The 27835-nt window shown below is 34.9% G+C and overlaps 4 protein-coding genes across 7 annotated transcripts; 1 reads left to right on the top strand and 3 right to left on the bottom strand.

Moving 5' to 3' along the window:
- The first annotated feature begins 1122 nt into the window (after window positions 1-1122).
- On the top strand, window positions 1123-9001 carry LOC108202662 (putative phospholipid-transporting ATPase 9). The gene is made up of 11 exons (XM_017371159.2): window positions 1123-2293; window positions 3083-4431; window positions 5221-5331; window positions 5454-5730; window positions 5826-5914; window positions 6011-6119; window positions 6609-6812; window positions 6918-7043; window positions 7131-7229; window positions 7485-7676; window positions 8150-9001. The coding sequence occupies exons 1-11, from the start codon at window positions 1904-1906 to the stop codon at window positions 8780-8782; spliced, it is 3579 nt and encodes a 1192-aa protein (XP_017226648.1). The 5' UTR covers window positions 1123-1903; the 3' UTR covers window positions 8783-9001.
- Window positions 9002-9258: 257 nt separating this feature from the next.
- LOC108203103 (probable calcium-binding protein CML16) lies at window positions 9259-10321 on the bottom strand. Its single transcript, XM_017371843.2, has one exon. The coding sequence runs from the start codon at window positions 9896-9898 to the stop codon at window positions 9416-9418; it is 483 nt and encodes a 160-aa protein (XP_017227332.1). The 5' UTR covers window positions 9899-10321; the 3' UTR covers window positions 9259-9415.
- A 147-nt stretch (window positions 10322-10468) lies between these two features.
- LOC108203102 (proline-rich receptor-like protein kinase PERK9) lies at window positions 10469-15789 on the bottom strand. 4 transcript variants are annotated; one of them, XM_064084710.1, is made up of 10 exons: window positions 15707-15789; window positions 15497-15611; window positions 13944-15256; window positions 13287-13697; window positions 13108-13194; window positions 12528-12598; window positions 12366-12442; window positions 12100-12247; window positions 10785-10946; window positions 10469-10692 (listed from the first exon to the last, which is right to left on the bottom strand). In XM_064084710.1, exons 3-10 carry the CDS (start codon window positions 14992-14994, stop codon window positions 10504-10506), a joined length of 2196 nt encoding a protein of 731 aa, XP_063940780.1. In that variant the 5' UTR covers window positions 14995-15256; window positions 15497-15611; window positions 15707-15789; the 3' UTR covers window positions 10469-10503. The 4 variants fall into 4 exon arrangements, with proteins under 4 accessions (XP_063940780.1, XP_063940781.1, XP_063940779.1 ...); XM_064084711.1 differs by lacking the exon at window positions 15707-15789 and having other exon boundaries at window positions 13944-15023; window positions 15138-15256; window positions 15497-15700; XM_064084709.1 differs by lacking the exon at window positions 15707-15789 and having other exon boundaries at window positions 13944-15328; window positions 15497-15700.
- A 9756-nt stretch (window positions 15790-25545) lies between these two features.
- LOC108201893 (uncharacterized) lies at window positions 25546-27042 on the bottom strand. The gene has a single exon (XM_017370229.2). It carries the CDS (start codon window positions 26750-26752, stop codon window positions 25787-25789), a length of 966 nt encoding a protein of 321 aa, XP_017225718.1. The 5' UTR covers window positions 26753-27042; the 3' UTR covers window positions 25546-25786.
- Between the last annotated feature and the right edge of the window lie 793 nt (window positions 27043-27835).

Below are 27835 nucleotides of genomic sequence, written 5' to 3'. Positions count from 1 at the left end.
TAGGATATAATTATCTAAATAAATGTATGGAACTAAATTTTAATATATAATTAACTAAACAATTAAGATTAACTTTTATGTTTTTTATTAGATTATAATTTTTTTTGAATAATATTGAAATGTTTTCTCTTTTAATAAATTTTATTTATGTGAATATTATATTTGGCAAAAAAATATTTTTAAACATTATGTGTTGTTTTTGAAGATTTTGGACAATGTGTGTTGCTTCATATGTTAAATTTACATATATTTATTTTCATGTTTTTGTTTGGTACAAGAAACTCCAAAAGAAATATATATAGGTGTTAAAAATCGAAATGAATTTCTTTATGTTTAATCTCTAGATTTTTCTTAAAATTTTTAAAAAGTTGGTGATATAAAAAAAATTTGAAAATATTTTTTTGCCAACAATAATATTCACATAAATAAAATTTATTAAAAGAGAAAACATTTCAATATTATTCAAAAATAATTATAATGTAATAAAAAATATAAAAATTAATCTTAATTGTTTAGTTAATTATATATTAAAATTTAGTTCGCTACGTTTATTTAGATAATTATATCCTAAAATCAATTTAATAAAAAGTTTGCATGCTTTATTTCCAGATAAACTTCAAATTATGTGGCATTTTTATTTTCTATTTTTTTTATTTTCTTTCATTTGTTTTCATTCAGTCTTTTTTATTAATGTGTCACGTAAACCGCCAATCTGTCACTCCGTCTAACCTCCGTTACTTTTTTAACAGCAGTGATGAGTTTGATACCATTAAGCGAGTTTAGTGAGCAACTTGAGACCCCGTGGAGATCAATGATGAAGTTGATACCATTTGTCCACTTCAGAAATTATACTAAATAAAGAAAAATTTAAATATTATATGACAGTTTATTTTGACAATTTTTATTATTAAAATGAGAAGAAGGGAGTAATAAAATAAATTTACTCCGTCTTTCTTTCTATTATACAATAAAATAATACTCTCATTTAACACATTTTTCTCCCATTACCATATTTTAATTATTTTCCAAACACAATTTCACCTTAGTTTTTTAATGGGAACACAAACTAAACTCAAAAGTACAAGATTCACAACAGAAACTTCCAACTCGAGAAAAATCTTAAATATTGAAACTTCAAACTTCCATTCTAGAGTGTTCCACTTTCCTTCCTCACAATCCTATATTTCCATTACAATTCACAATCCTTTATTTCCATCTCTCTATTTTTTTCCCGCGGAATTCAATAAATTTATTACACAAAATAACATATTTTATCTGTCTGAAGTCTGAACACTCTTTCCCTGTCCGTACATGGAAATTTACATTCTTGAATTTTCAAGATTAGAAAAAAAAAACATTTCTGGGCCTTGTTCTCATGATCTTGACATGTTAATCAGTCATGCTAATCCGCGTGTATCTTCCTGTTTAGCGTTGGTACAGTCAAACATTAGAAAGGTTTCACTTGTCTAGATCTGTTATAAATACACAAACACATGTTTATTATATTGTGCGTGTTGTTTGGTTGAATTGATTGTTGTAATTACTCTTTTTCAGCTGCCTATTATTTGTACAATCTCTATGTGTTGTGATAAACAATAAAGATTGTATCTTTATTGAAATTCAAGAATTGTGTCACTAGATTCTTGCCGTATTGATTGGTTTTTGTCCTGTTTTTTGTGTCTTTTTCTTTCTAAATTTGTGCCCTCTAAGTGTTTGTGGGGTTGTCTCATTGTGGAATTTTTGTTTATTTAATATATATAAGCATTACCTGGTGAAACATTGATAGTTTTTCTCGAAAACCCTTTTTGGGTTCTTGAAAATCTGCTGTTTTGAGTGTGAAGATTCAAACTTTATGTTTGTGGTGGATTGAATTTGGGGTAAATTTGTGTTTGAGAGTGAAAAAATGGCGAATGGGAGAAGAAAGTTGAGGTTAAGTAAGATCTACTCATTCAGATGTGGGAAAAAGAGTTTTATGGATAATCAGTCTCTGATTGGGGAACCTGGGTTTTCGAGGGTGGTCTATTGCAATGATCCGAGTTGTTTTGAAGCTTCGATTAGTAGATATCCAGGCAATTATGTTAGGTCTACTAAGTACACTCTTGTAACTTTCTTCCCAAAATCATTGTTTGAACAGTTTAGAAGGGTTGCCAACTTTTTCTTTCTTGTTGTTGGTATCTTGGCCTTTACACCGCTCGCTCCTTATACTGCTGTAAGTGCTATTTTACCGCTGACTATTGTGGTTGGGGCAACTATGGTGAAAGAAGGTATTGAGGATTGGCGGCGAAAAAAGCAGGTATTAGTCTTATCCCTTGTTTGGTAGTTTTGTTTCGTAGTACCTTAAAATAGTTCGTGAGCTTATGAAATGAAAGGGTGCTAATCCTACCACATAGTTCATCACTTGTAGGGTTCACAGGGATAAATTTGATATTGTCAAGTAAATAAAATATTGGTGGTTTTGCCTGCTCAGAAGTGTTTGGTGTTCCAGATTCTAGCGAGTTTTTTCTATTAGACAAAGACAGTTCTTTCCTACGATTTGTATATTAGAAATAGTTTATTATGTTTAGCTCTTTGGTAACCAATGGTGCAAAACTGCAAATATGAAGTACTTGGTTGTGTTAAAAAATTTATTCTTGCTAATTAAATTGTTAGATTTGAAATTGAAAATTGTGATTAATACTGCTGTAGCCTTGATGTACAAAATCAGAAGAGTAGCAACTTCACAACCATACTGATTTACATCAAAGGCTAGCCTAATTTGTGAATTTGTGATATTTTAAAGTATGTGTAGAAAGAAATTTCTTTATAAATTGTTTTTTTGACGACTCATAGTTTAAAATCCCTTACATAAGGGATTTGATGCTTGGTCTTTTCAAATCATACCCCGCTTTAACTTCGAGTGCATCTTCAGGTTTACCAAAATATTATTCTGATAATGTGTATAATTTTGTCTCTGCCTGCTTGAATATAATTTTTGAGGGATTTGATTTGTGAAAAAAATGGTAACAGTTTGCCTGTTTATTTTTATTTCTAGCAAGAGCGCAAGACTTTAATACAATATTTTTATTGCTATGAAATTTCTCAGGATGATGATGTCAACAACAGAAAGGTTAAAGTACATAAAGGCAATGGAGCATTTGAGCATACTGAATGGAAACATCTACGAGTTGGTGATATAGTCAAAGTAGGGAAGGATGAATTCTTCCCAGCTGACCTTATCTTACTTTCATCCGGCTATGAGGATGCAATTTGCTACGTGGAAACCATGAACCTCGATGGAGAAACGAATTTAAAACTTAAGCAGGCATTAGACGTAACTTCCTCCTATCGAAACGACGGTAGTTTTCGGGATTTTAAGGCCCTCGTCAAATGTGAAGATCCAAATGCAAATTTATACTCGTTTGTTGGAAATATGGAGTTTGAAGAACAACATCATTCTCTTTCTCCTCAACAAATTCTCCTAAGAGACTCTAAACTTCGAAATACAGAGTTCATATATGGGGTTGTTATCTTCACAGGTCATGACACAAAAGTCATCCAAAACTCGACCGATCCTCCCTCAAAAAGAAGCAGAATCGAGAGGAAAATGGATAAAATAATATACGTTCTGTTTGGCATATTGTTCCTAATGGCTTTTACTGGATCAATCATCTTTGGTATCAAAACTAAAGATGATCTTCATGGAAGCCGTATGAAAAGATGGTATTTAAAACCTGACGATGCTCGAATATTCTTTGATCCAGAAAGAGCTCCATTTGCCGCTATATATCACTTCTTGACTGTCCTGATGCTTTATAATGGCTTGATCCCAATCTCCTTATATGTGTCAGTAGAAGTTGTCAAAGTGCTTCAAAGCATGTTCATTGGTCACGATATCAATATGTACTACGAGGAAACTGACAAACCTGCTTATGCCCGTACTTCAAATTTGAATGAGGAACTTGGTCAAATTGATACAATACTTTCTGACAAAACAGGAACATTGACTTGCAATTCAATGGAATTTATTAAATGCTCTATAGCAGGAACAGCCTATGGCCATGGTGTCACTGAAGTTGAGAAGGCTGTGGCCAAAAGGAATGGATCTCCAGTGCGGGTAAATGGTAATGATCAGAAAGAGAATTCTGCCAATGTTGATATAAATTCCTACATCAAAGGCTACAATTTTATAGATGAAAGGATAACAGGTGGGAGCTGGGTTAATGAAGCACAAATGGGAATCATACAGAAATTTTTGCGTCTATTGGCAGTTTGCCACACAGCCATTCCTGATTTGGACCCCAAAACAGGAAAGGTGTCATATGAAGCTGAATCACCGGACGAAGCTGCTTTTGTCATTGCAGCGAGGGAACTTGGATTTGAATTCTACAAAAGGACCCAGACAAGTGTCTCACTTATTGAGTTAGACCCTGTATCTCGGGAAAAAACTGAAAGGTTTGTCTCTATCAAATCCATAGTGAAATCAATCTTGAAGTTGTTTCATATGAAATTATACTCTTTAATATTAATTATTTTCCATTTACATACAATTTTCTTTTCTTAATTGACTAATGGATATTTATATATAGAAAAGCACTAAATAAAAACATTAGTTGAATTTGGTTAACTTAGTTTTTACGTGAACACGATTAATAGGTAAAGAACAACTTGCCAACAAGAGCACTGCCATCTTGTATATCATGGATGTGTATTTATTCTTTGAATTGCTGTCTGCATTAATGATGCGGAATAGGATCCTGCACTGCTATATATGCGCAATTTGCTAAACTGATTATATACGTTTTTGAAGGTCAGTATGACTCATTTTTAAATATTCTTCATTTCATACAATCTTAGCCACAATGGTTTATATTTACATTATAATGGTTTATACTACCATCAAACATCAGATAACTGAGCGAATATTTATATTACACGCAGTTTATGTTCTCAAATAAGTAAAAATCTTCTCAGGTAATTTGGCACTTATTAATGTCATGTTGAAGTTATAAATAGGATCCATATGTTTTTTTTGTCAGGATCCATACGTTTAACGCCTCCTGTTTTTCTTATTTATTGTGTTTGAATATATATTAATATATTTATATTCATTACATAGAGACCATGATTAAATATTTGTTGTCTGGGGGTATAGAAGCTAGTTACCAGTATTCATGTGTTTTTCTTTGTTATATAACAACAATATAACAACAACGTAAATCATATTACAATATCGTTTTCCAGGGTGTATGAAGTTCTAAATGTTTTGGAGTTCAATAGTTCACGCAAGAGGATGTCTGTTATTATTAAAGATGAAGAGGGAAAGTTGTTATTACTCTGCAAAGGTGCTGACAGGTTGGTCAAATTTTCTGCTTCTATCACATCACGACTACACAAACATAAGTACTATTGACCTTGTATATTACTTCTGTACTGTTTTGATATTGCTTTAAATCTTTACTTCTGGTTTCATGAAGTGTCATGTTTGAAAGGCTTGCTGAAAATGGGAGGGAATTTGAAGATGAAACTAGGAAACATGTGAATGAGTATGCTGATGCAGGCTTAAGAACATTGATAATTGCTTATCGTGAAATCAGTGCTGAAGAATATGAAGCATTTGATAAGAAGTTTAAAGAGGCTAAGAATCTTGTCAGTGCAGACCGGGAAACAATAATTGACGAGGCCACGGAGCTGGTCGAAAGGGATTTGATTCTTCTTGGCGCAACAGCAGTTGAGGACAAACTACAACAAGGGGTTGGTTTAATATTCCACTGTTGCTAAAAGCTTACCTTTCTCTACTTCTGTGTGTCTGTAGGATCTGAAGTTGATGTGCTTTATCATTCCTGCAGGTCCCTGAAACCATTGACAAACTTGCCCAAGCAGGAATTAAAATATGGGTTTTGACTGGAGATAAGCTGGAAACTGCAATAAATATTGGGTATGACCATTTTGACTGATAACTAGGTGCACCTTATTTGATACTCAAAGTATGCTTCTCTAGTCCTGTCTGACCTTCAAAATATCTACTCTTTAGCTTCGCCTGTAGCTTACTTAGACAAGGAATGAAGCAGATACTGATAAACTTAGATGCACCTGGAATCAGAGAATTGGAGAAAATGGGAGATAAAGATGCTATTATTCAGGTGCATTCTGATTAGTCTTCTTCTTCTTCTTCTTATTTGCGTGTTTAGTGATTATAGCACATTTGATAGTCAGATGTGATATTATAATATTTCGTATAAAGATGGACCCTATCTTTCTTCTTCTCTTGCTGCAGTGAGTGAAAGCGTATACACGTTGATAGTTGAACTTGATATGCAATCTTAATATTGTAGTTGTGTAACGTAATGCACTTAACAAATATTGACCAGATTTCTTATTTTTGCTACAGTCAGTATAAGTGTATAACTTGTTAAGTATTGACCAGTATTATCTTATTATTGCCACATTGAGTGAATATGTATCAGGTGTATAACACATTAATACTTGAACTTAAAATACTATCTTAACTTAATATACTATCTAAAGTGCATGATTTTGATTTGTGTGAGGTAACACAAATATTAGGTATTGACTGGTATTATGTTATAGCCTGTATGATATTGATAGAGCATTTTGATCTCTTTTTTTAGGCCTCAAAGAGCAGTGTCCTCCAGCAGATACATGATGGGAAGAATCTGATCAAGTCATCAAGCTCTGAAGTATTTGCTCTGATCATTGATGGTAAATCACTTGTGTATGCTTTGCAAGATGACATAAAGGATATGTTTTTAGAACTTGCAGTCAAATGTGCATCTGTAATCTGTTGCCGTTCATCACCTAAACAGAAGGCACTGGTAAGTTGTCAAGTCCTCTCCTAAAATGCTCTACACTTCCACGAGGACTTTTTTCAATGTTATATCTTGTTTCTATAGAAGTTTCCTATGGTACATGCATTGCAGGTCACAAGACTTGTTAAGTTGGGAACTGGAAAGACAACACTGGCAATTGGTGATGGAGCAAATGATGTGGGAATGCTTCAAGAAGCTGATATTGGGATTGGAATTAGTGGTGTTGAAGGAATGCAGGTGCTCAATCATTTCATGTACTTAATAAGTGTAATGTTTATATTTCGTTTGGTTTATTATAACCTTTATGTGTTTCTGTTACATCAGGCAGTCATGGCAAGTGATATTGCCATAGCGCAGTTTAGATTTTTGGAGCGGTTACTGTTGGTGCATGGGCATTGGTGCTACAGGAGGATTTCATCAATGGTAATAATGTAGTAACCCAACAGTTCTGTTTAAAATGTTCACCTCGATGCTAAGGTCAATATTCTTGTTAGTCACAAAAGGTGGTATACATCTCGTTTTTGTTTAACTATCAAAAAAATTAATAATAGTATGTAATTCAGCTTATGGGGAAATGAAGGTCAAAATGTGTGATTGTTCAAAGTTCAAACTTTCATGTTTAATTATGTTGAATTTTGAAATCCCATGGTTTGACTTGGCAAATTTCTTTTCTGGCAGATATGCTACTTCTTTTACAAGAATCTCACATTCGGCTTCACTGTTTTCTTGTATGAGGCATATACCTCATTCTCTGGGACACCAGCGTATAATGATTGGTATTTGTCCCTTTACAATGTATTGTTCACATCACTTCCAGTGATTACTTTGGGGGTTTTTGACCAGGATGTATCAGCACGATATTGTCTAAAGGTATGCTTAAACCTCAAATCACTAAAGCAGTAGACATGTCTCTTATAACGCATAGACTTATCCCATGCACTTTTGTTAAATCTTTCTATTAGTATTATAATTTATTGACATCCGCACCACCTGAAAGTTTTTACTTTTTCTTTCATTATACATTTCTGGCATTCTCTGATGAGAAACTAAAGGAGTATAATAAGTGTGATATTTACCATAGAAAATTAGCAAGTATATCGTTTCTATTGTCTTTAAAAGAACAAAGTATCTTTTGATCAAGCCAATAATATAAGAAGAACCTGGTTACAGTGTGCGACTAGCCAATTAAATGAAAATCTGCTGACCCATATACGATACTTACAAACTTTCATGTTTGACTTCTACTGTTCTTCAGAAGTGCGAAGATATATTATAGATATAGCTATGTCTTTGCGGCAACTATTTGAGATTCTGATATACTTTCTTTTCCTCTTTTTTAACAGTTTCCCTCACTGTACCAAGAAGGCGTGCAAAATCTCCTCTTTACTTGGCGGCGGATCATTGGCTGGATGCTTAATGGAATTTGTAGCGGTATTATAATTTTCTTTCTCTGTGCAAGTGCATTAGAACCCCAAGCATACAACAATGACGGAAAAACTGCAGGGAGGGATGTATTAGGCCCCATAATGTATACATGCATTGTTTGGGTGGTTAACTGCCAGATGGCTCTTTCAATTAGTTACTTCACCTTATTCCACCACATAGCAATTTGGGGTGAAATAGGTCTCTGGTATGTTTTCCTCTTGGTATATGGAAACATGTCTTCAACCTTTACAACCACAGGTTATAAAATCTTCGTAGAAACTCTAGCTCCGTATCCATTTTACTGGCTGATCACACTCTGTGTAGTGATAGCATCCCTGGTCCCTTATATTTCATACAAGTCGATCCAGATGAATTTCTTTCCGACATACCATGGAATGATACAGTGGATAAGGCATGAAGGTCATCTAGATGACTCAGAATACATCAATATGGTGAAACAGAGATCACTTAATCGTTCAACTGTAGGCTTTACAGCCCGGACATTAGCAAGAACGAATCCCTTGATTGGAAGTACTCATCGTAGAAGATAGGGTATGTTATACTGTACTATACCAGTGTGGGGTGACGAAAGTTCTTCCCTTTTGAATGGCTGAATAGGAGCTGTAGATATTATACAGAAACATAGGTTTATAGTTATGTTAAGGTCCGTAAGTTTGTATACTTTGTCAGATTTTTCGGAGGCATTATAGCTTTTCTGTAGCAGAAAGGGTTCGTAAGTAGAAATAAAATGTAACCCGTTTTTGTAGTAATCAGCTCTTCCTGGCTTACCATATTCTTGTACTGTCATTTGGTTCTCTGTGAATGCTACATACATTCTTGTAGAATTTGCCTCAAAAGATTTCAGGAATCGGAAAACGTATGAATCCTTTAGATAGAATTGGACAGCAGAAACGAGTTTTTTTCGTATATCTTGGTTGCATCTCTGCAGTTTCAGGCTTATATGTTCATACATTCGTAGTTCTCTCTGGTTTTTTGACAAAATATTGAAAAATCGTACAAGGATATATTAAAATTTTCTACGAAAATCTTGAACAAATACATGAACATGAAACCTGGATCATATATTAGAGTTTCAGGCAAATTGTCAAAAAATCATACAAAAAATGCTAATAGATATCACCACATTGATTGAAATGAAAATGCTGCTTTTCTCCTCTGGCTGATCATACAAGAGCACTGAGGAATTCACTCGCAGATTTTCCCATAAGGGTGGCGAATTCGTTGAAATTAAGAACGCCATCGCCATTAGTATCGGCCTCCTTCATCAGCTCGGATATCTCAGCATAAGTTAATGATTGTCCCATCTTAGCCATTTGTTTCGCAAGCTCAGCTGTGGTGATATAGCCATTTCCATCGCGATCAAATGAGCGAAAGACCTCCAGGAGTTGATCCTGGGTTATCAAAACCTCCTCATTCATATTCGGTAGTATGGCTTCAACCAGTTCATCAAACTCAATGGATCCATTGCCATTTGCATCCATGTTGGTCAGCAATGCATGGATTTGATCACCCTTAGGCTTGATGCCAAGGGACCGGAGAAGGGCAGCTAGCTCGAGCTGGGTGATGCTTCCGTCTTTGTCCATGTCGAAGCGTTGGAAGATTTCTTTGAGTTGTTCAAGCTGTTCAGATGCTAGCTCAGGCGCCATGGTGTCGAATTGAGGAAGATCTCCAAGAATATGTTGGGGGATGATTACCCAGGAAAATTTGTAAGATTTTGTGTTCTTGAATATTTGGATATTAATCTACTTTGTTTCCTTTTTCATTAGATAGACTTTTGAGAAATGTGCAATGTAAAATGTGTTTGTCCCTTATTCCTATTCTTGATATAATTGAACAAATATAGAAAGCCAAATTTATCAGAGGTTTAAGTTTATTTACCCCTATATTTTAGCTTCTCAGATTTGGACATTTTTGCAGGCTATGTAATCATTTTTCTGGTTTGGGGTCACTGACATTATCAAGCAAATCTGTTTCTGCAAAACGGCATGTAAAAAATGTATATATTAGCGGTCGGTTTTGTTTCAAACTCGACCATAAGCAGGAACAGTCTAGTTATGTCATTCTAGAAACGACTGTCGGTTTTGACTCTGTTCTTGTAGTGGATGGTTTTGACTCTGTTCTTGTAGTGGATCTGGTCCAAAATTCAAGCTAATCCTACTTCTATTAGCTCCGAATTACTTTTGCAGCTACTCAGCTTTGCTGCGACGCTCTTTGAATATATAAAAAATTTGAGCTATACGAAAAATGTATATCAAGGTCTTTGACTGTTATTACTACTCTGACTAAAATAATCTGTACTGTAGTTCTGACTACCAAATGCCATCCTCCGAAACAATCTAATTTCTGCTGATTGTTGTGCAGAGTTGTATATTTCACTTTCACCAACTTTCATCCCGTTGCTTAAATCTGCTGTGACCATACTATCAAATGCTCTCACAACCTGATAATAATATACTAATGATGATGAGAACTCCTTCAGAATAATTACTATTGCATTTCATGGAACAGAGAGTGAGAAAAGGAAAGTATTACCTGTCCCATTTGTGGTCTCTTTGCAGCTGAATGTCGCACACAAGCTGCAGCAGCTTCCATCAGTCTAAACATTTCAATGTCGACATATTTATTTTCAAGCCTTGGATCTGCCAATGCTGTAAAATCTTCGGTCTCAAGTGCATGACCAAGCAAAGGTCGAGCCTAAAAGAAATATCAAAGTTTTTAAAAAAGAAGGATAAGAGAAACTGGCTATACACAGGAAATACGATGGTTCATAATTTGATTATTTATAGAAGAGTACGTAGATTTTACTGATTCTTATAAATTATAATAAACATGATATATGCATTATAAAAGCAATAATCAATCATTAAACTGCAACAATATATGTTCTTGGACCAAACAAAAAAAAAACAAAATAGTGTTAAATCACTTTTGACAAACTGCATAAGCGAGGACTGTGATTGTTTTTCACAAGTTGTGTAATGATACACTACCTTGTAATATGTAAATAATCAAGTAGTAGTCAGTAGTTACATATCTTACATTATTGCTAATATAATGTGTTAATATTCAAGGACTACTGTTTTGAGAAGGTTTACATTGTAGAGTTGAAGAATGTCCAGTTTTGTTCTATATACTAGGACTGGTTTAAGAATTTGAGTACAAGCAAGGCCGTCTCGACCAAATTTGAGGCCCTAGGCTAATGAAAATCATATCATTTGTGCTGAGATAGTGCAGCAAAAATGTCCCAGAGAAAATGTAAAACTATCGCCTTGATCTTTCATTTTACTACATCCAATTTTGGACTCTTTTTTTGCTAAAACAGAGATACTTCGCCACTTTTTGCAGAAAAGATATTTATTTTGAAATCAAGAAATAAATATTATGATATAAATATAATTTAACAGGACAATATCAGGTTTTCTAAGCTATTGATAATTTTATATATCGATATGCAGAAATATAATTAGCTTTAACTGCATAATGCCTAACAGACAATCTCAGGTTTTCTAAGCTTTTCTAGACAATACAATACAAATTCCAAACAGTCTAAGTTTTAAATCAGAGAGGCAACTAAAACAACTAACAAGGAAACAATAAAAATGTTCAACGAGTATAAGACCTCCATAAGTTTTTATTATTAGAGTAAGAAAGTGGTCGAATACAGAGAACTTCTCCTAATACAAGTGCGAAAACACCAGAGGAATACTATATGGAAACAATTGACACAGCCAAGCAATGATGTTGTGACCAGCTTGTACTAAAAAAATTATGAGGCTAAAGACACTGATTGATACAGCACAACTATGTTTCAGAGGCACAGTATTGGGCCAGCATTTAGAGAACTTACCCATTCAACTAAGCTTTCATCTCCCAAAGGCTGAGAAGTATCCACAGGTTTGCGTCCAGTGATCAGTTCCAAAAGCACAACACCAAATGAATAAACATCGGATTTTTCAGTCAATTTGCCGCTTGCCGCATATTCAGGAGCCATGTATCTAAAAATGAAACTGATGTTATACTCTCACAGAACAAGAATTTCTGCAGTAACTTACCAGTCACTGACTCTGTTCCTATCTTGATATTATATTCAAAAAAGTCAGATAATTAAAATACCCAAAGGTTCCCATCACACGTGTTGTTATATGGGTGTTCGCATCCAAAGCTAGTTTCGCAAGCCCAAAATCAGAAACCTGTTAAAGAGGAAAAGTAATATGTTAAAAATTCAAGCATGAACTCAGGAATCAGCTAAAGGAAGTCAGTCAAGAAGTAGCATACCTGCGACTCAAAGTTGTTATCTAAAAGAATATTTGATGACTTGATATCTCGATGGATTATGCGAGGATGGCCTGTTGTAGAAAAATAAACCTGATTAATGAAAAACCAATTAAATAAAAGAACGTTGCAGACAATTGTCTCAAGCTGCAAGTACGTGAGCTGCTGATTAAGGGGCTATAACATGGCTAGGAAATTCTGGTTGTTTATGACTGATGACACAGTATTTTATGTAAATGTCTATTACTATTTTTTGCTAAATAGAATATCTATTACTTGTATCCCTCTATTTCTCAAAAAGTGTTCACTATAACTATCACAGCTATGAAAATTTTGTGAAATTTGTCATAATACAATGGCAGTGCTCCTGTAGACGTGCATTTTTAATACCGATAAACTCATCAGACAAACACTTAGCAAAAGCAGAGATGAAAGTTGTATCAGAAAAACTAGAAAATTAACATGCTACTGAGGAATGTCGTAAGTAGAGAAGTGCTTATGAACACATTCCAAAAGCTGCTTATGCAAGTATTGTAAGATGTACCCTCTAAAATGTAAAAACAGAAAATGAAAATGTAATTACAATCTTCATGGAGATAAGCAATTCCGCGAGCTGCGCCTATAGCAACCTTTACGCGTTTTTCCCATTCCATTACCGGCCTACCTTTTCCTATAGAAGACGAAGGGTATGATCATATTACGCACAGGAGCCATAAAACTATGCAGCAATTCTTTTTTTACATGTATAACACTATCATTTACCATGCAGATGAAAGTACAGGTTGTTGTTTGGAACGTAGTCATAGACAAGCATCCTTTCATTTAGAGAAATGCAGTAACCGACTAAAGAAACCAAATGGCGGTGGTGAACACGGCTAATAATCTCAACTTCTGCCTTGAATTCTCGTTCTCCCTGCCCACCTCCAATCTTTAGTTGCTTTACTGCTATCTCCCTTCCATCTGGCAGGTAGCCTTTGTACACACGACCAAATCCACCTTCACCTAGTAAATTTTGCTCTGAGAACCCATTTGTAGCATCCAAAAGTTCTTCGTAACTATACCATGCTCTTGAATTAGACAATCCACCTGGCTCTCTTGGTGAATATACATATCTACTGTCATTACCACTCCCACCATTGACTACCGATGCATGTAGTTTTAGTAAGCCTGAATCTGTTATCAGAAAACTGAGTTACATACACATAAAAGCCTCTAGTATGATTATGCTAATAAATTGTATAAAATTTCATAAATGTGTAGAGGCCATGAATTTAGATATAGAAGTTTCAATTTTAGAAATGATCAAGTCCTTTTCTTCAAGTTCAGTCTTATAAAATTCTCTAGATGGACATGCCCGATCATATACTGCAATAATAAGATGCAGTGCCGAAGAAAAGAAATTTTACTTAGAGGCACTACCTGATTTTGGAGAAGAACTTTGTGAGGTTGGTATTATATGACCACCACTTGATCCAGCAAATTTCTTCTTTCGCTTTCTGACACACCATATAACAGTTCCAAATAAACTAAGCAGTACAAGACCTAGTACCAAAACAATGGCTACAGTCCCTCCAATACCAATGCCACCATTGCCTTCTGATTTTGAGGTCGAAGGAGTATTAGAGTTGTTGGTAGATGGGTTACCTGATGGTTGTATTTGTACTCGAGAAGGTGAAGGAGGAGAAGGTATTGATGGAGGACCAATGGAAGGTGGTGGAGTTAAGTTGGGAGGAGAATTTAAGGATGGCGGAGGTGATGGATTCTTTGGGGGATCTGAGGGTGGTATAGGTGGAGGTAATGACGGAGGGCTTTCAGGTTTCGTAGGGGATGAAGGTGGACTTGCTGCCGATTTAGGTGGACTTGCTGCCGGTTTAGGAGGACTTGCTGCCGGTTTAGGAAGACTTGCTGGCGATGTAGGTGGACTTGCTTGTTGCGGAGGAGGGCTCGTTGATGGCAGAGGCGGACTTGCTGATGGCCGAGGTGGACTTGCTGTTGGCGGAGGAGGACTAGATGGTGGCAGAAGCGGACTTGCTGCTGGTGGAGGTGGACTTGCTGGGGGTCTAGGCGGGCTCAATGGTGGCGCAGTAGGTGGACTTTTAGGTGGTGTGGGTGGATTTCCCGGAGGAGTAGGCGGAGGAGCAGATGGGCTTGGTGGTGGTGTACTTGAAGCACTGGTCGGTGGCAACAGTATAGGTGTAGGTGGGCTTGCTGAAATCGGTGTCGGTGGAGGAGAATTGGAGGACGGTGGTGGGGAATCAGCTGGAGGAGGTGACAAAGCTGGTGGAACCGCTTGCAAAACCGGAGGAGAGGATGTCGAATTGGTGGAAGGAGGAGGGGCTTGAGTAGTAGGGGTAGTAGAAGTTGCATTAGGCTGAAAAGAACTCGGAGAAAATGCTTGAGGCGGTGGCGCAGTGGTCGCTATAGGAGGGTCAGCAGAAGGCGAAGAATTCGGAGACGGTGATGTTGCCATCAGAAGATCACTACTCAGTACTCACTCCCCTGTAACACACAAAAATCCACAGAATTCACCTCTACTAATATCACCAAATTTCACAAACTTCCACCATTATTATTTCCAAAATTTCCTTTTATACAAATAAAACCAAAATTTACCCTTAATTCATGTAAAATCACAAAAGGGTCTGCACAATTTAATCTCTCTTAATCATCCAGAACTTCATCTACTAAACCCTTCCCTTGTCAGCTTCAATCAAAATTCACCACAGGATCACCTAAAAACAAATCAGCCCATTTTCCAGTTTTTCATATACTCAAAAGCCCAAATCAGCAACCAAGATTCTTAACTTCATAAAAAAAACCCAGAAAACATAGTTCAGCTAATCACTTAAAAACTCAAATACCCAAGTCATAAACACACAAATTCCAAAGCTGATCAAAACCCAAATGCAAAACGCCACAAAACATCACATCATAATCATTATCATCAACATCAACATCATAATAATATTTACCTTTAGCATGGATTGTACAAAAGGTTGAAATATTCAATTCCAAATATTCGAGAAGAATGAAACTTGGTAATACACGCTTACTGGGGCCTCAAAATCCAAGCTGACAGCAACCATCCTGACAAAATACACAAAAGAATTAAAGGATACTCATGTGTCTGTTTGAACAGTTTGAACACGAACATAAAATAAACTAGTTTAGGGAGTCCTAACATTAATTAACTAGGTTGACCCAGAGTTTTGTCAACAAAGTGAAAGTACTTGTTGTAAATAACAATGAGATATGTTGCTTGTAACTAAAGTCAAATAAAAGAATGTGTTGGAGCATGGGCTTTTTATCCTAACTCTGACGGCCCATTTAGTTCGGGCTGAGCAAAACGGAATGCAATTGAGAAACGAAGAGAAATAAAGAGATCAGCAAACAACATTAAAAATTATATGATTATTATATATTTAATTTATTATCATTAAATATATATTAACTTCCTTCTATTTCTATTCAATTTTATCTCATTCTCTCTCGAATTTTTTTCTTAAATAATAATAAAATATGAATATTTAAGAGCATCTCCAAAAGAACTCTCTATACAAGCTCTTAACTTCAATTTCAAAGAGTCAAGGTGAAAATGAGAGCTCTAATGTACTCTTAAAAACTCTGTAAATATTTAAGAACTCATCATCTCTCCGATCTTATAAAAAGTCTCTAGTAGCTCTTTCTTTTTATTTATGAATATAATATTAATTATTCTCCAACATTTCTTTGTTTTTACTTTTCCCTATCATTTATCATTTATATGAATAAAATATGAATAAAGAGCAAGTATAAAATGTAGCGTTGGAGTTGTCATCTTTTACAATGTCTCTTAACCGACTAAAAGTCACATACAAATTATATTTTAGCGTTGGAATTGTCATCTTTTCCAATATCTCTCAATTCATATGACCCAGACTTTGAGTTTTTAAATTACTTTTGGTGACTTAGTCGACCATTAAGAGCATTTCTAATGGGCATATAGTATTTCCTCCCCTCTCTTTATCTCTTAACTACTGCAATTTCTGAAGCAAAGTTCTGCAATTTGCTTGTTATTGAAGCAAAATGATTAACCTTGAGGCATCATCCATTTTACAAAAAATTGTCGGTGAAGAAAGCCCATTTAGATTGAGAAGCAGGTCCTTGCTCGTTGTTACTCTCTGTCCGCCTAATTCTAGAGTCTTTAGGTCGAAGAACTAACACACATTATATTTTATATAAATATAATTTCATAAATCATTAAAAATACTTCTTTTGAATAAAAATATAATTTTAAAAATTTATAAAAAAAAATTTAAAAATAAATTGTCAAACTATATTTTATTACAATTCTGAAATACTTATCAAAGTAATCCATCTTAATATACTTTTCAAGTCAATAATTTATCTTTAAATCGGTAATTATGTCATTTCACGGTCTTGACTCTTATAAAGATCATGTACTTAATAATCTTTTAATTATATACTCCCTCTCTTCCATTAGATAAGTTGTTGAAGTTTTACACGTATTTTTAGAAAGTTTGATTACATATTTAAAATTGATATTTTAAAAAGTTCTCACAAAAAAAATATTATTTTAGAAAAAATAAATTAAAAAAAATATTAATTTTTTGATATGGTCACAACACCTAAAGTTAGGTGCAAATAATCAAATGATTATAAATAGGTTCATATAAAGTACTCATGTCAAAAAAAAATATAGAGTACACTAGTCACTATATAAAGCATCTTCATGAATCAAAACGATTTAAATAAACCATGAATTGTAAAATTTAATCCTTGATCAAAAATCTAACAGGTCAGAGTGTCAGAGTGTACAAAATTCTTCATTTTTTTAGGGTTTCACTCTGAAGTCTGAATAGTGAATCATAATGGAGAAGTAGTAGGTAAGAGTTTCCAAAGGCGAAATACTGTTAGCCCTTGCAATGTATACAGAGAGAAGTGCAAAACTAATCTGAGACTTGTGTAGTGAAATAAGAGCATCCATAATTGATTTTGTCAGGACTTTTTTCCTCCAACGCTGGTGGACAGTCGATGGTCCATTTGGGCAAGATCAAAAAAAGTGACTTCTTGCTTAAAGTGTAGAAGTGGATCAGAAATAAAAAATAAATAAGTTTGTCAAAACTATGAAGCAGAAGAGTAGAACATATTCTCTCATTGAAATGAAAAGCTATATACAAAGTTTGTTATGAAGTTGTTATTTACAGAGCACTACTAAAGCTATATTTATACACAACTGAAAGCATCAACTTGCACTATATTACAGCTGGCACTTGCATAGTTGACCTTATGCTGACTTTATATATGTGTAACAGCCCCCCTCAAGTTGGATGGTTGGAACATATCACAAACATTCAACTTGGAGCTAAGTTCAAGCAACTGTTTAGCACCAAGAGCCTTAGTGAACATATCTGCAGGTTGAGCAGATGATGAAATATGTAATGGTTGCAGGAACCCTTTCTCAATGTTCTCTCTAACCAGATGACAGTCTATTTCAATATGTTTGGTGCGCTCATGATAAACTGGATTAGAAGCAATGTGAATAGCAGACTTAGAGTCACAATGAAATGCAATAGGCAATGGAGGAGATACCAGCAAATCTTTAAGAACTGCTACCAGCCAGATTACTTCACAACAAGTATCAGCCATTGATCTGTACTCTGCTTCTGCAGAAGATCTGGCTATAGTTGTTTGCTTTTTGCATTTCCAGGAAACCACAGATTTTCCCAATAAAACACAATAACCAGACAGTGAGTGTCTAGTGATGGGATCACCCCCCCCAGTCTGAGTCACAAAAAGCTGTTAAAGTGAGAGGTGAGGTGGCAGATATCAGCAGACCCTGACCTGGAGATTGCTTTAAGTATCTGAGAACCCTGAAGACAGCATACAGATGATCCACTCTTGGACAGTTCATAAACTGTGACAGCACATGTACAGAGTATGATAAATCAGGTCTGGTAATGGTAAGATAAATGAGTCTACCCACCAGTTGTCTATATGTGGAAGCCTCTGAACATTTGAGCAAAGCAGATTGATTATCCAGTAAATAATCATTTTGCTCAATTGGAATAGTAGAAGGCTTAGAAGCTGTCATGCCAGTATCTCTGAGCAAATCCAACACATATTTTCTTTGATTCAAATAAAAACCTTTAGCAGATCTAGCTACTTCAATCCCAAGAAAATACTTCAAGGGACCAAGATCTTTAATCTTGAATTTTGTTAACAGATATGCTTTTACTTCAGCAATCAAATTGTCAGAAGAACCAGACATCAAAATGTCATCAACATATACCAAAACAGCCACAAACTGATTGTTCTTATGCAGAGTGAATAAACTGTTATCACTGTGAGATTGCTGAAAATTGTATTCCTTTAGAGCAGTAGAGAATTTAACAAACCACCTTCTAGGTGCTTGTTTGAGTCCATAAATGGACTTCACTAACTTGCAGACATATTCATGAGAATTAGATGGACACTGCTCAGAGAGAAATGCATACCCAGGGGGAAGTCTCATATAAACAGTCTCAGGCAAATCTCCATGCAGAAATGCATTGGTCACATCAAGTTGAGAAACTGACCAATTTCTCACAGCAACAACTGAAAGAAACAATCTGACAGTAATCATTTTGGCCACAGGTGCATAAGTGTCAAAGTAATCTACTCCATAAGTCTGAGTGAATCCTCTTGCCACCAATCTAGCCTTGTATCTTTCAACTGAACCATCAGGCAGATACTTCACCTTAAACAACCATTTACAATCTACAATGTGCTGATCACCTGGTTTTAAAACCAAATCCCAAGTATGGTTGGATTCCAAAGCAGAGATTTCAGTTTTCATGGCTTGAAACCATTCAGGATGTGGAGCAGCTTGAGAAAAATTGTATGGAGTTGGAATCTTATCAACAGAGGTCAGAAAAGCTTGATATTTAGGAGTAAACTGTTGATATGATAAGTGAGATTGCAAAGGATATAGAGTACCTGAAGAAGAAGAGCAAGCTGGCAGCACTGCATGTGTAGTTGGAAGGCCTGTATAGTCCTTAAATTTAGCTGGCAACTGTTTGACTCTAGTAGGTCTAGGCACAGTAGGAGACTCTACAGGAAGAGATGTGTTTGAATTTGTTGACTGTTGAGGAACAGTAATGACAGTTTCTGTAGACTGATTGGGAATCACAGGTACTGCAGGAAATACAGTAGTATCCACTGGTAAAGACAAAGAACCAGAAGGATGTGCTTCTTTGTATGGAAATACATGTTCAATGAACTGAACATCTCTAGAATAGACACATTTTCTGGTATGTAGATTAAATATTTTATACCCTTTCTTCCCAAAAGGATATCCAATGAAGACTCCCTTAAATGCTCTAGACTCAAGTTTGTCTGAAGGATTGACTTTTGTTACATAACACAGACAGCCAAAAGTTTTGAGAGTTGAATAATCAGGAGGAGTGTTGTATAGAACTTCAAAAGGTGTCTTGAAAGAAAGGCTTTGCACTGGTAAAAGATTAACAATATGTGCAGCAGTGAGAATGAAGTCCCCCCAAAAAGAATTTGGTAAATGTGACTGAAATTTCAGAGCTCTAGCAATATTTAACAGATGCTGATGTTTTCTTTCAGCATGTCCATTTTGCTGAGGTGTAGAAGGACAAGATGTTTGATGTACAATCCCCAAAGATTTTAAATGAGATTGAATATCATGATTTGTAAATTCAGTCCCATTGTCAGATTGTAAAGTTTTAACAGAGGTGTGAAATTGCTTATCCACATAACTGAGAAATTTTTTAATCAGAGTGGGAACTTGAGTTTTGTGAGAAAACAAAAAAACCCAAGATGCTTTAGAAAAATCATCAACTATAGTTAAAAAATAACTAAAGTTGTTATGTGTAACTTGTCTGTAAGGGCCCCGAACATCTAAATGAATCAAGTCAAAAATAGCAGATACTTTGCTAGTACTAACAGGAAACACAGTCATGTGTTGCTTAGCAAAATGACAAACATCACAATCATTAAAAGAAACAGTGTGAGGTTCAACAACAGAAAGTTTGTTTAACACTGTGGTAGAGGGATGCCCCAGCCTATTATGCCATAACTGAGCATTAGGACTATTAGAAGTATTACAAACTTGCACTGTAGAAGTGTTAGAAGTTTGAAACTGACTACTGATATTACATGAACTCAAAGAGGAACTAGAGTTCACATGAAGTTTATGCAGGCCATCCTGCAGTCTACCAATCTCTTTCTCCTTCTTCAAAGTAGGGTCCTGAAGAAAACACATATTGGCAGAGAAAACCACACGTGAAGAAGGATGAGATAACAGTTTAGAAATGGATATAAGATTGCAAGTAAATTGAGGAACACAAAGAACCTCAAGTAATGTCAAAGTTGTACCCAATTGGATATTCCCAATATGAGTAATTTCAACTGATTTCCCATCAGGGAGATATAACTGAGCATGAAGTGGTTTAGAGTTTGACAATAAGTGTTTGTGACATGTAATGTGATTTGTGGCCCCTGAATCTAGAATCCAGGTATAACCATGATTATTAGTACTGTGCAATACAGAATGAACTGTAGAGCATGAATGCACATGAAATGAGGAAATACCAGACATTTGAGAACTGGTAGATGGCAAGTTCTGTCTAAGTGTGTCTTGAATCATTTTGGAGAGCTGAGCACATTGAGCATCAGAAAAGCCAGTGACATCCTTGTTACTCTCAGCCTGCACAAGATCAGAGTTGGTAGTAGATGTTACATTAGAAGCAACAGTAACCTGAGCAGCTGATTTTGTAGCATTAAGTTTCCTTGGCTTAGGTTTAGGCTTGCCATGCATTTTATGCCACTCTGGATACCCATGTAAACAGAAACACTTGTCCCTAGTGTGACCAGAATTTTGACAGTAATCACAAAATGCTGCAGTGTTATCATTAGTCTTTCGAGAACTGGTAGAAGCTGTATTTTGCTTGAACTTAGACAAGGCATTGTATTTGACATTCATGGCCATGCTCTCAACCAGAGGAGTCTGAGCAGTTTTAGCAAACTCTCTTTGAGATTCCTCTTGCAACAACAGAGAATAAGCTTGAGTAAGATTTGGAGTAGGTTGCATCATAAGCAATTGACCTCTAACAGCAGTGTATTGATCACTTAATCCCATAAGAAATTGACCTAGTTTGATCTTTTCTTCATATTTGTCCAGCCTGAGAGCATTCTCACAGGCACACTTAGGCAAAGGCTCCATTCTATCAACTTCAGCAATCAGAGTTCTGAATTTGGTAAAGTAGGCAGTAATAGACATATTGCCTTGACTTACAGATGCTACATCTTTTCTTAACTGAAACACTCGAGGCATATTTGACTGTGTGTGTGAAAAACGCATAGTAAGATCATCCCAAACCTCTCTGGCTGTTGAGAAATGAGACACACTGTCTCGAATTTCTTCAGTCATAGAATTCAACAGCCAGGACAGGACCATATCATTACATCTTGACCACAACGGAAACTGAGGAGCAGTAACCAGTGGTGTAGGGAAGGTTCCATTGATTAAACCTAATTTCATTTTAGCATTAAGAGCAATTTTAACAGATCTACTCCATTGATGAAAGTTCTGATCCGTAAGTAGCTGAGTAACTAAAGGAATTCCAGGATTATCAGAATTTTGCAGATAAAGTGGACTGTGTGTGTGAAAAACGCTCGAGGCATATTTGACTGTGTGTGTGAAAAACGCATAGTAAGATCATCCCAAACCTCTCTGGCTGTTGAGAAATGAGACACACTGTCTCGAATTTCTTCAGTCATAGAATTCAACAGCCAGGACAGAACCATATCATTACATCTTGACCACAACGCAAACTGAGGAGCAGTAACCAGTGGTGTAGGGAAGGTTCCATTGATTAAACCTAATTTCATTTTAGCATTAAGAGCAATTTTAACAGATCTACTCCATTGATGAAAGTTCTGATCCGTAAGTAGCTGAGTAACTAAAGGAATTCCAGGATTATCAGAATTTTGCAGATAAAGTGGATGATTAGCATCAATTGCAGATGCAGCATTAGATGTGTTACCAACAGTAGCAGCAGCATAAGTCATGATAACACAAAATAGATGTAATTGCAAGTAAGAGATGAAACAAACTTGTATCGATGTGATGAAGCTCGAAATCAACACCAGATCTAGAATCAATCAGCAACTTGATGAAGCAGAGACGAAGAATTAGCGATGAATCAGCAAACTGAGCGAGAAATCCAGAAGATCGGCGAGAATAACAACGATGAATCAAGGTGACGAGCGAGAAGAGCGAAGATCATAGCTCTGATACCATGTCAAAACTATGAAGCAGAAGAGTAGAACATATTCTCTCATTGAAATGAAAAGCTATATACAAAGTTTGTTATGAAGTTGTTATTTACAGAGCACTACTAAAGCTATATTTATACACAACTGAAAGCATCAACTTGCACTATATTACAGCTGGCACTTGCATAGTTGACCTTATGCTGACTTTATATATGTGTAACAAAGTTAATAAAGTGTCTGGAAAAGAAGCAGAAGCTCTGAGATAGAAGTTAACATTCTCAGCTTCTTGGAATTGCTTCTACTTCTTTACACAAACGGGTAAAGAAAAGCAGAAGCTAGAAGCATAAGCTTCTTACTGACGTAGAAGTTGGGCGCTAAAAAGTGCATCACTGCAGTTGCTCTCGAGTCGATTCGAACTGACATGTTTGTGTCTTAACTATCAGGCCTATAAGTTCAGCAGCGGTTGAGCCATGTTATGCAACATCGTATGGAGAATGAAATCCAGAGAACATGTAAAAATGATTTCTGATTTCCTAGCTACATAATTTAAACATTTCTGGAAGCTAGAAAACTTAAATATATAAGGTTAAATATGCAATGAAGTAGGAGTATATTTTATGCTGATTTGCATAAGAATACTAAAGCAGAGAAATTCATGGTAATTAACTTCTTAGGAACAATGGAGCGCATTAGATTAGTACAAGAGGTTGGGATAATATCAAGTTATTACAAGAAACTGGTGCAGAAATTATTACAAGAAGCAGCATTGGATCGATCGATTAATCTTTCTTCAGAGCCCTGTGTTGAAATATTGAACGCAAACCTCATAATCGGTTCTACATTCTCGCTCATTGATGCTCATCTAAGCCTTTGACACAACTATGTCTTCTGCCTACACATTATAATTCTGATGGCTCTGTACAACTATACCATATACATGAACGCCTCAAAAGGTGATTATAAGGAATGTCAGTAGTTTCGAGATCATCTGCATGTTGACATTATAAGAAACGCCGATAATTTCGACTAAAATTTCTGTTGAAATTAGTTAATTTTTGACAGAATTATATCGAAGTTGGCTAATTTCGACAGAATATTGTCTGTTGAGAAGAAACACATCGAACTTCTGTCAAAACATTAACCGTTTTTCTAATAATGTGATTAATATAGTCCTCCATCGATTCTCATATATTCTTTGCAAGATTGGTTTTTCAACTGGGTTGCTGCAAGCCTGCAACCTTCTCCGGAATTTACTTTCAGAACTCGGAGCTTAAGCGCATCTCCAACTTCAAAAATCTAAATTTGGAGCAGTTTTGCCCCAAACCACTCCAACCATGGACTAAAAAGTGATCCAAGTTTGGATCAGTGAATAGTACTGGTCCAAATTTGGATCACTACTACTCACTGAACCAAATCTTTTTAACATTAAAATATTATTATTTTTATTATTTGATGATTTTCTTAATGTTATTAAAAATAGATTAATTAAAATTAGAATATAATTAAAACAACAATTAATTATATATTAAAATTTCAAAATACATAAAAATTCAACAATTTAACAATTTCTACAGAAAAATCAAAGATAAATATTGCCCATCTTGAAATTCGAAATGCACTAATTGAGCATTTGTAAGAAAAATATACTAATTCTGAGAATTAGTATTTTAATGTAATATTTTAATGCTTTTAATATATTTTTATGTACCGGTTTAACTTTTTTGAATTATTTTGTAATATTTTATCTTTGTCTAGTCGTTAATTAATGTATTATTATAATTAATGATGAAATTAGTTAATCATTTTTTAAAATATTTAAAATCGAAGTATATGAATATCATAAGGATGAATAAATTTAGATATATATTTGGATCACATGGTTGGAATATGATTTGGAATTTTGGATACCGCCCTAAATTTGGATCATTTGATGATCCAAATTTAGATTTATGGTTGGAGTTGGCCTAAGGCATCTCCTACCGTGATCCAAAAATTCAAATTTGGGGGCAAAACTGCCCAAACCACTCCAATTATGGACTAAAAAGTGATCTAAATTTGGATCAGTGAATAGTACTCGTCCAAATTTGGATCACTATTATTCAATTATCCAAATCTTTTTAACATTAAAATATTATTACTTTTATTATTTGATGATTTTGTAAAACACAAGTTTTTTATAATTGTTTCTGACTTATTTGACTTCTTTACGCAAACGGGTCAAGAAATGTAGAAATTGACTTCTTATGAAAAGAAGTGCTTTTATTTGTGCACGTAATTTGACTTTTAAGGATGTCGTTGACTTTGTGCGCGTAATTCGAGGTGTACAAAAAACATACTTCTACTTATTATTTTTAAAAAAATTCATTTTATGAATTAAAGTTTAACATTTATATTTTTATTCAGAAAAAAAAATAAAAAATAATGTATAGAAATACATTTTTATTGCAACTCAAAATACGTGCAAGAAGTCAAAGTGACTAATATAAAAAAACAAAGCGAGTTTTGCATATTTTGATTATATAGTATTTTGCCACAAATTTCAAATATTAAATATATTTTTTTTCAATTTTTAAATATATAACAAATTTATAAAAACTAATAAAGAGGCTGATTTGATAAAAACTCGAAAGCATGAGTCGGGTTTCAACCTTGAGCCTCTGTGGTTCGGCTTCTCCTAACCATAGTCCTAACATTTTTATATTTATTAATTTATTATACATTTAATTTTAAAATATGCAACTTAATTAAACTTTAATAACTGAATCCACAAGGGATCTTGCAGCAATTGATCAGGTACTGGTCAATTATATAGGTGAATTTTTAGAACTAGAGTAAACTTACAATGGATGACTTCCAAGTTCCACATGATAACAAGGATCTCTAAACTAAACTACGATACACAGCATCCGACTTATGTCTTAAAAATCCCCGATTTAACCGATTAATTGTTCGATTAACACAAGTTCATTAAACTTCTAAACATTCAAGATTTGAGTTGCATCTTTTTTGCTTGAGCTCCTCCAACCATGTTGATGTTGATGACTCAAAATCCATCTCCAAACCTTCTTTCCTTTGCTTCCTTTTTTTATCTCCTTGTCATTTACAGTGATTCTGCATGATCCCCCATGCCCAAATAACCTATCTTGAACACTGTCAAAATGGTTTGACACTGGAACAGAGTCCTCTGTTTTAGAACTCCTTGACAAACCAAGATTCAAATCAATAAACTCTGACCCATCATCATCCACTTCACTCAAATCATCCTTTAAACCACACTGTTTTGCACCTAGTGATTCACCACCGCATCTCATCTCCTTGTGATTCCTCATATTTTTGGCTTCGAATAAAATTCTTCTGAGAAAACTACTTTTTCTTGGCTCTGCAGCTTCATTAACATCAGAAACCTTAGCACTTGACAATGCAAATTCAGCACTTTCTTGATCTGGGTCATTGAAAGAACTGCGTCTGAAACTACATAAAGACTTAGATCTTGAAATACCTTCACAATCAGCCATTGAAATCCCAGGCTTCATTTCATAAACCTCACCATTTTTACTCTGTTTTCCTCTGTTTTTCCTAAAAAAATGACCAATCTTCCAAAATCCACTACTTTTCTTAGCCTCAACACAGCAACTACTACTCCTCTTGAGCACTTTCACATGTGATCTAATCTCCGGGAAATCCTCAAATCTCTCACTCTCAATCAAGAAAGAGATTCTGCCAACACTTCCCACCTCAACAGCACTGCAAGAGTTCCTGTAAGAAGAAACCTCAGAGCAAGAACATGAAGACAGCCTCTGCTCTCCACAATCTGGACAAACCAGCTTCAACAATCTGTCCTTGAGACAATAAGCACAGATTCCAACAGAAGAGGCATTTGGGTGCCTTCTGCAAGGCAGATCACATGAAGAATCTGAGAAGTTTTGGTCATTCTCTTTCATGATCAAGAAGAATAGTACAAGGAGGCTAGCAATCAACTAGGCCTTATATGGGGAAAATGGTTCTGTTTTTTATGCCTTGGGTGAATAAAAAAGAGGGTTGTGTCAATAGACTGTGAAGCTAGGGGATTGGATTGAAGATCTCAAATATCTTGGTAGATACAGAGAAATGAATGATCAAAAACATGTGTAGGATAGGGGATTGATGAGGCATAGGGAGAGAAGCTATATCATTTGCTAGAGCAACAAGTTTGAGTGAGGTTTACGTTACCTCTCAACTATGAAGAAACAGTGATGATTTATATTTATGTCTCGACTTGGGTTTTAGACCATAGTTTCGACTGAGCCGCTAAAATTGCAAAAACTAAAAAATAATGAAAAATATTTATCCCATTAATTTCAAGTAAACAGTCGAAACATCAATTTAAAAATTATCACTAAATTTCATAATTTATTAATATATTTTGGTTTTAACATTTTCAGAATTATGTTTAATCACCATAAACAGTGCTCTAAAATTTTTTGATTCATTTGAAAATTTTCAATAAGTTTTTGATTAAATTTTAAATAATATTTTGTTTAGTAATTATATTCTGATTTGACTAAAATTTCTGATTTAGCAAAATAAATTTTGATAAATTATGAACTTATAAACTAACTTACTCCCTCCGTCCCCCTGAGTAGTATACATTGGGGGACGGGGACGCGGCACGGACTTTAATGCTCCTGTAAAGTGCAGTTGTTTAATTTATTTTTAAAATTTTCTTTTTCTGAATTAAAGTTTGGATGTTATATTTTTATTCAGAAAAAGAAAATGTCAAAAATAAGTTACAGAAATATATTTTATAAGAGCATTAAAATGCGTGTCGAGCAGTTGAAAAGAAACGTATACAATTAAATAGTAAGGAGGGAGTATTAATTTCGATTTTCCATTTTATTAATCATGCTGATAAATATGAATGAAATTATGACTGAAGTGGTCTATCAAAATCAAACCATCACATACTGTCTGTCTCTGGTTGTGAAAATATGATGGCGCTAGGGAAAGTATAGATGAATTGAGTGAAGAAATGGGCCAACTTTCTT

Source organism: Daucus carota, chromosome 9 (genome assembly GCF_001625215.2).
Source record: "Daucus carota subsp. sativus chromosome 9, DH1 v3.0, whole genome shotgun sequence".
Lineage (NCBI taxonomy): Eukaryota > Viridiplantae > Streptophyta > Magnoliopsida > Apiales > Apiaceae > Daucus > Daucus carota.
Note: the sequence above shows the minus strand (reverse complement) of the source record. Positions and strands in the feature narration are given on the sequence as shown.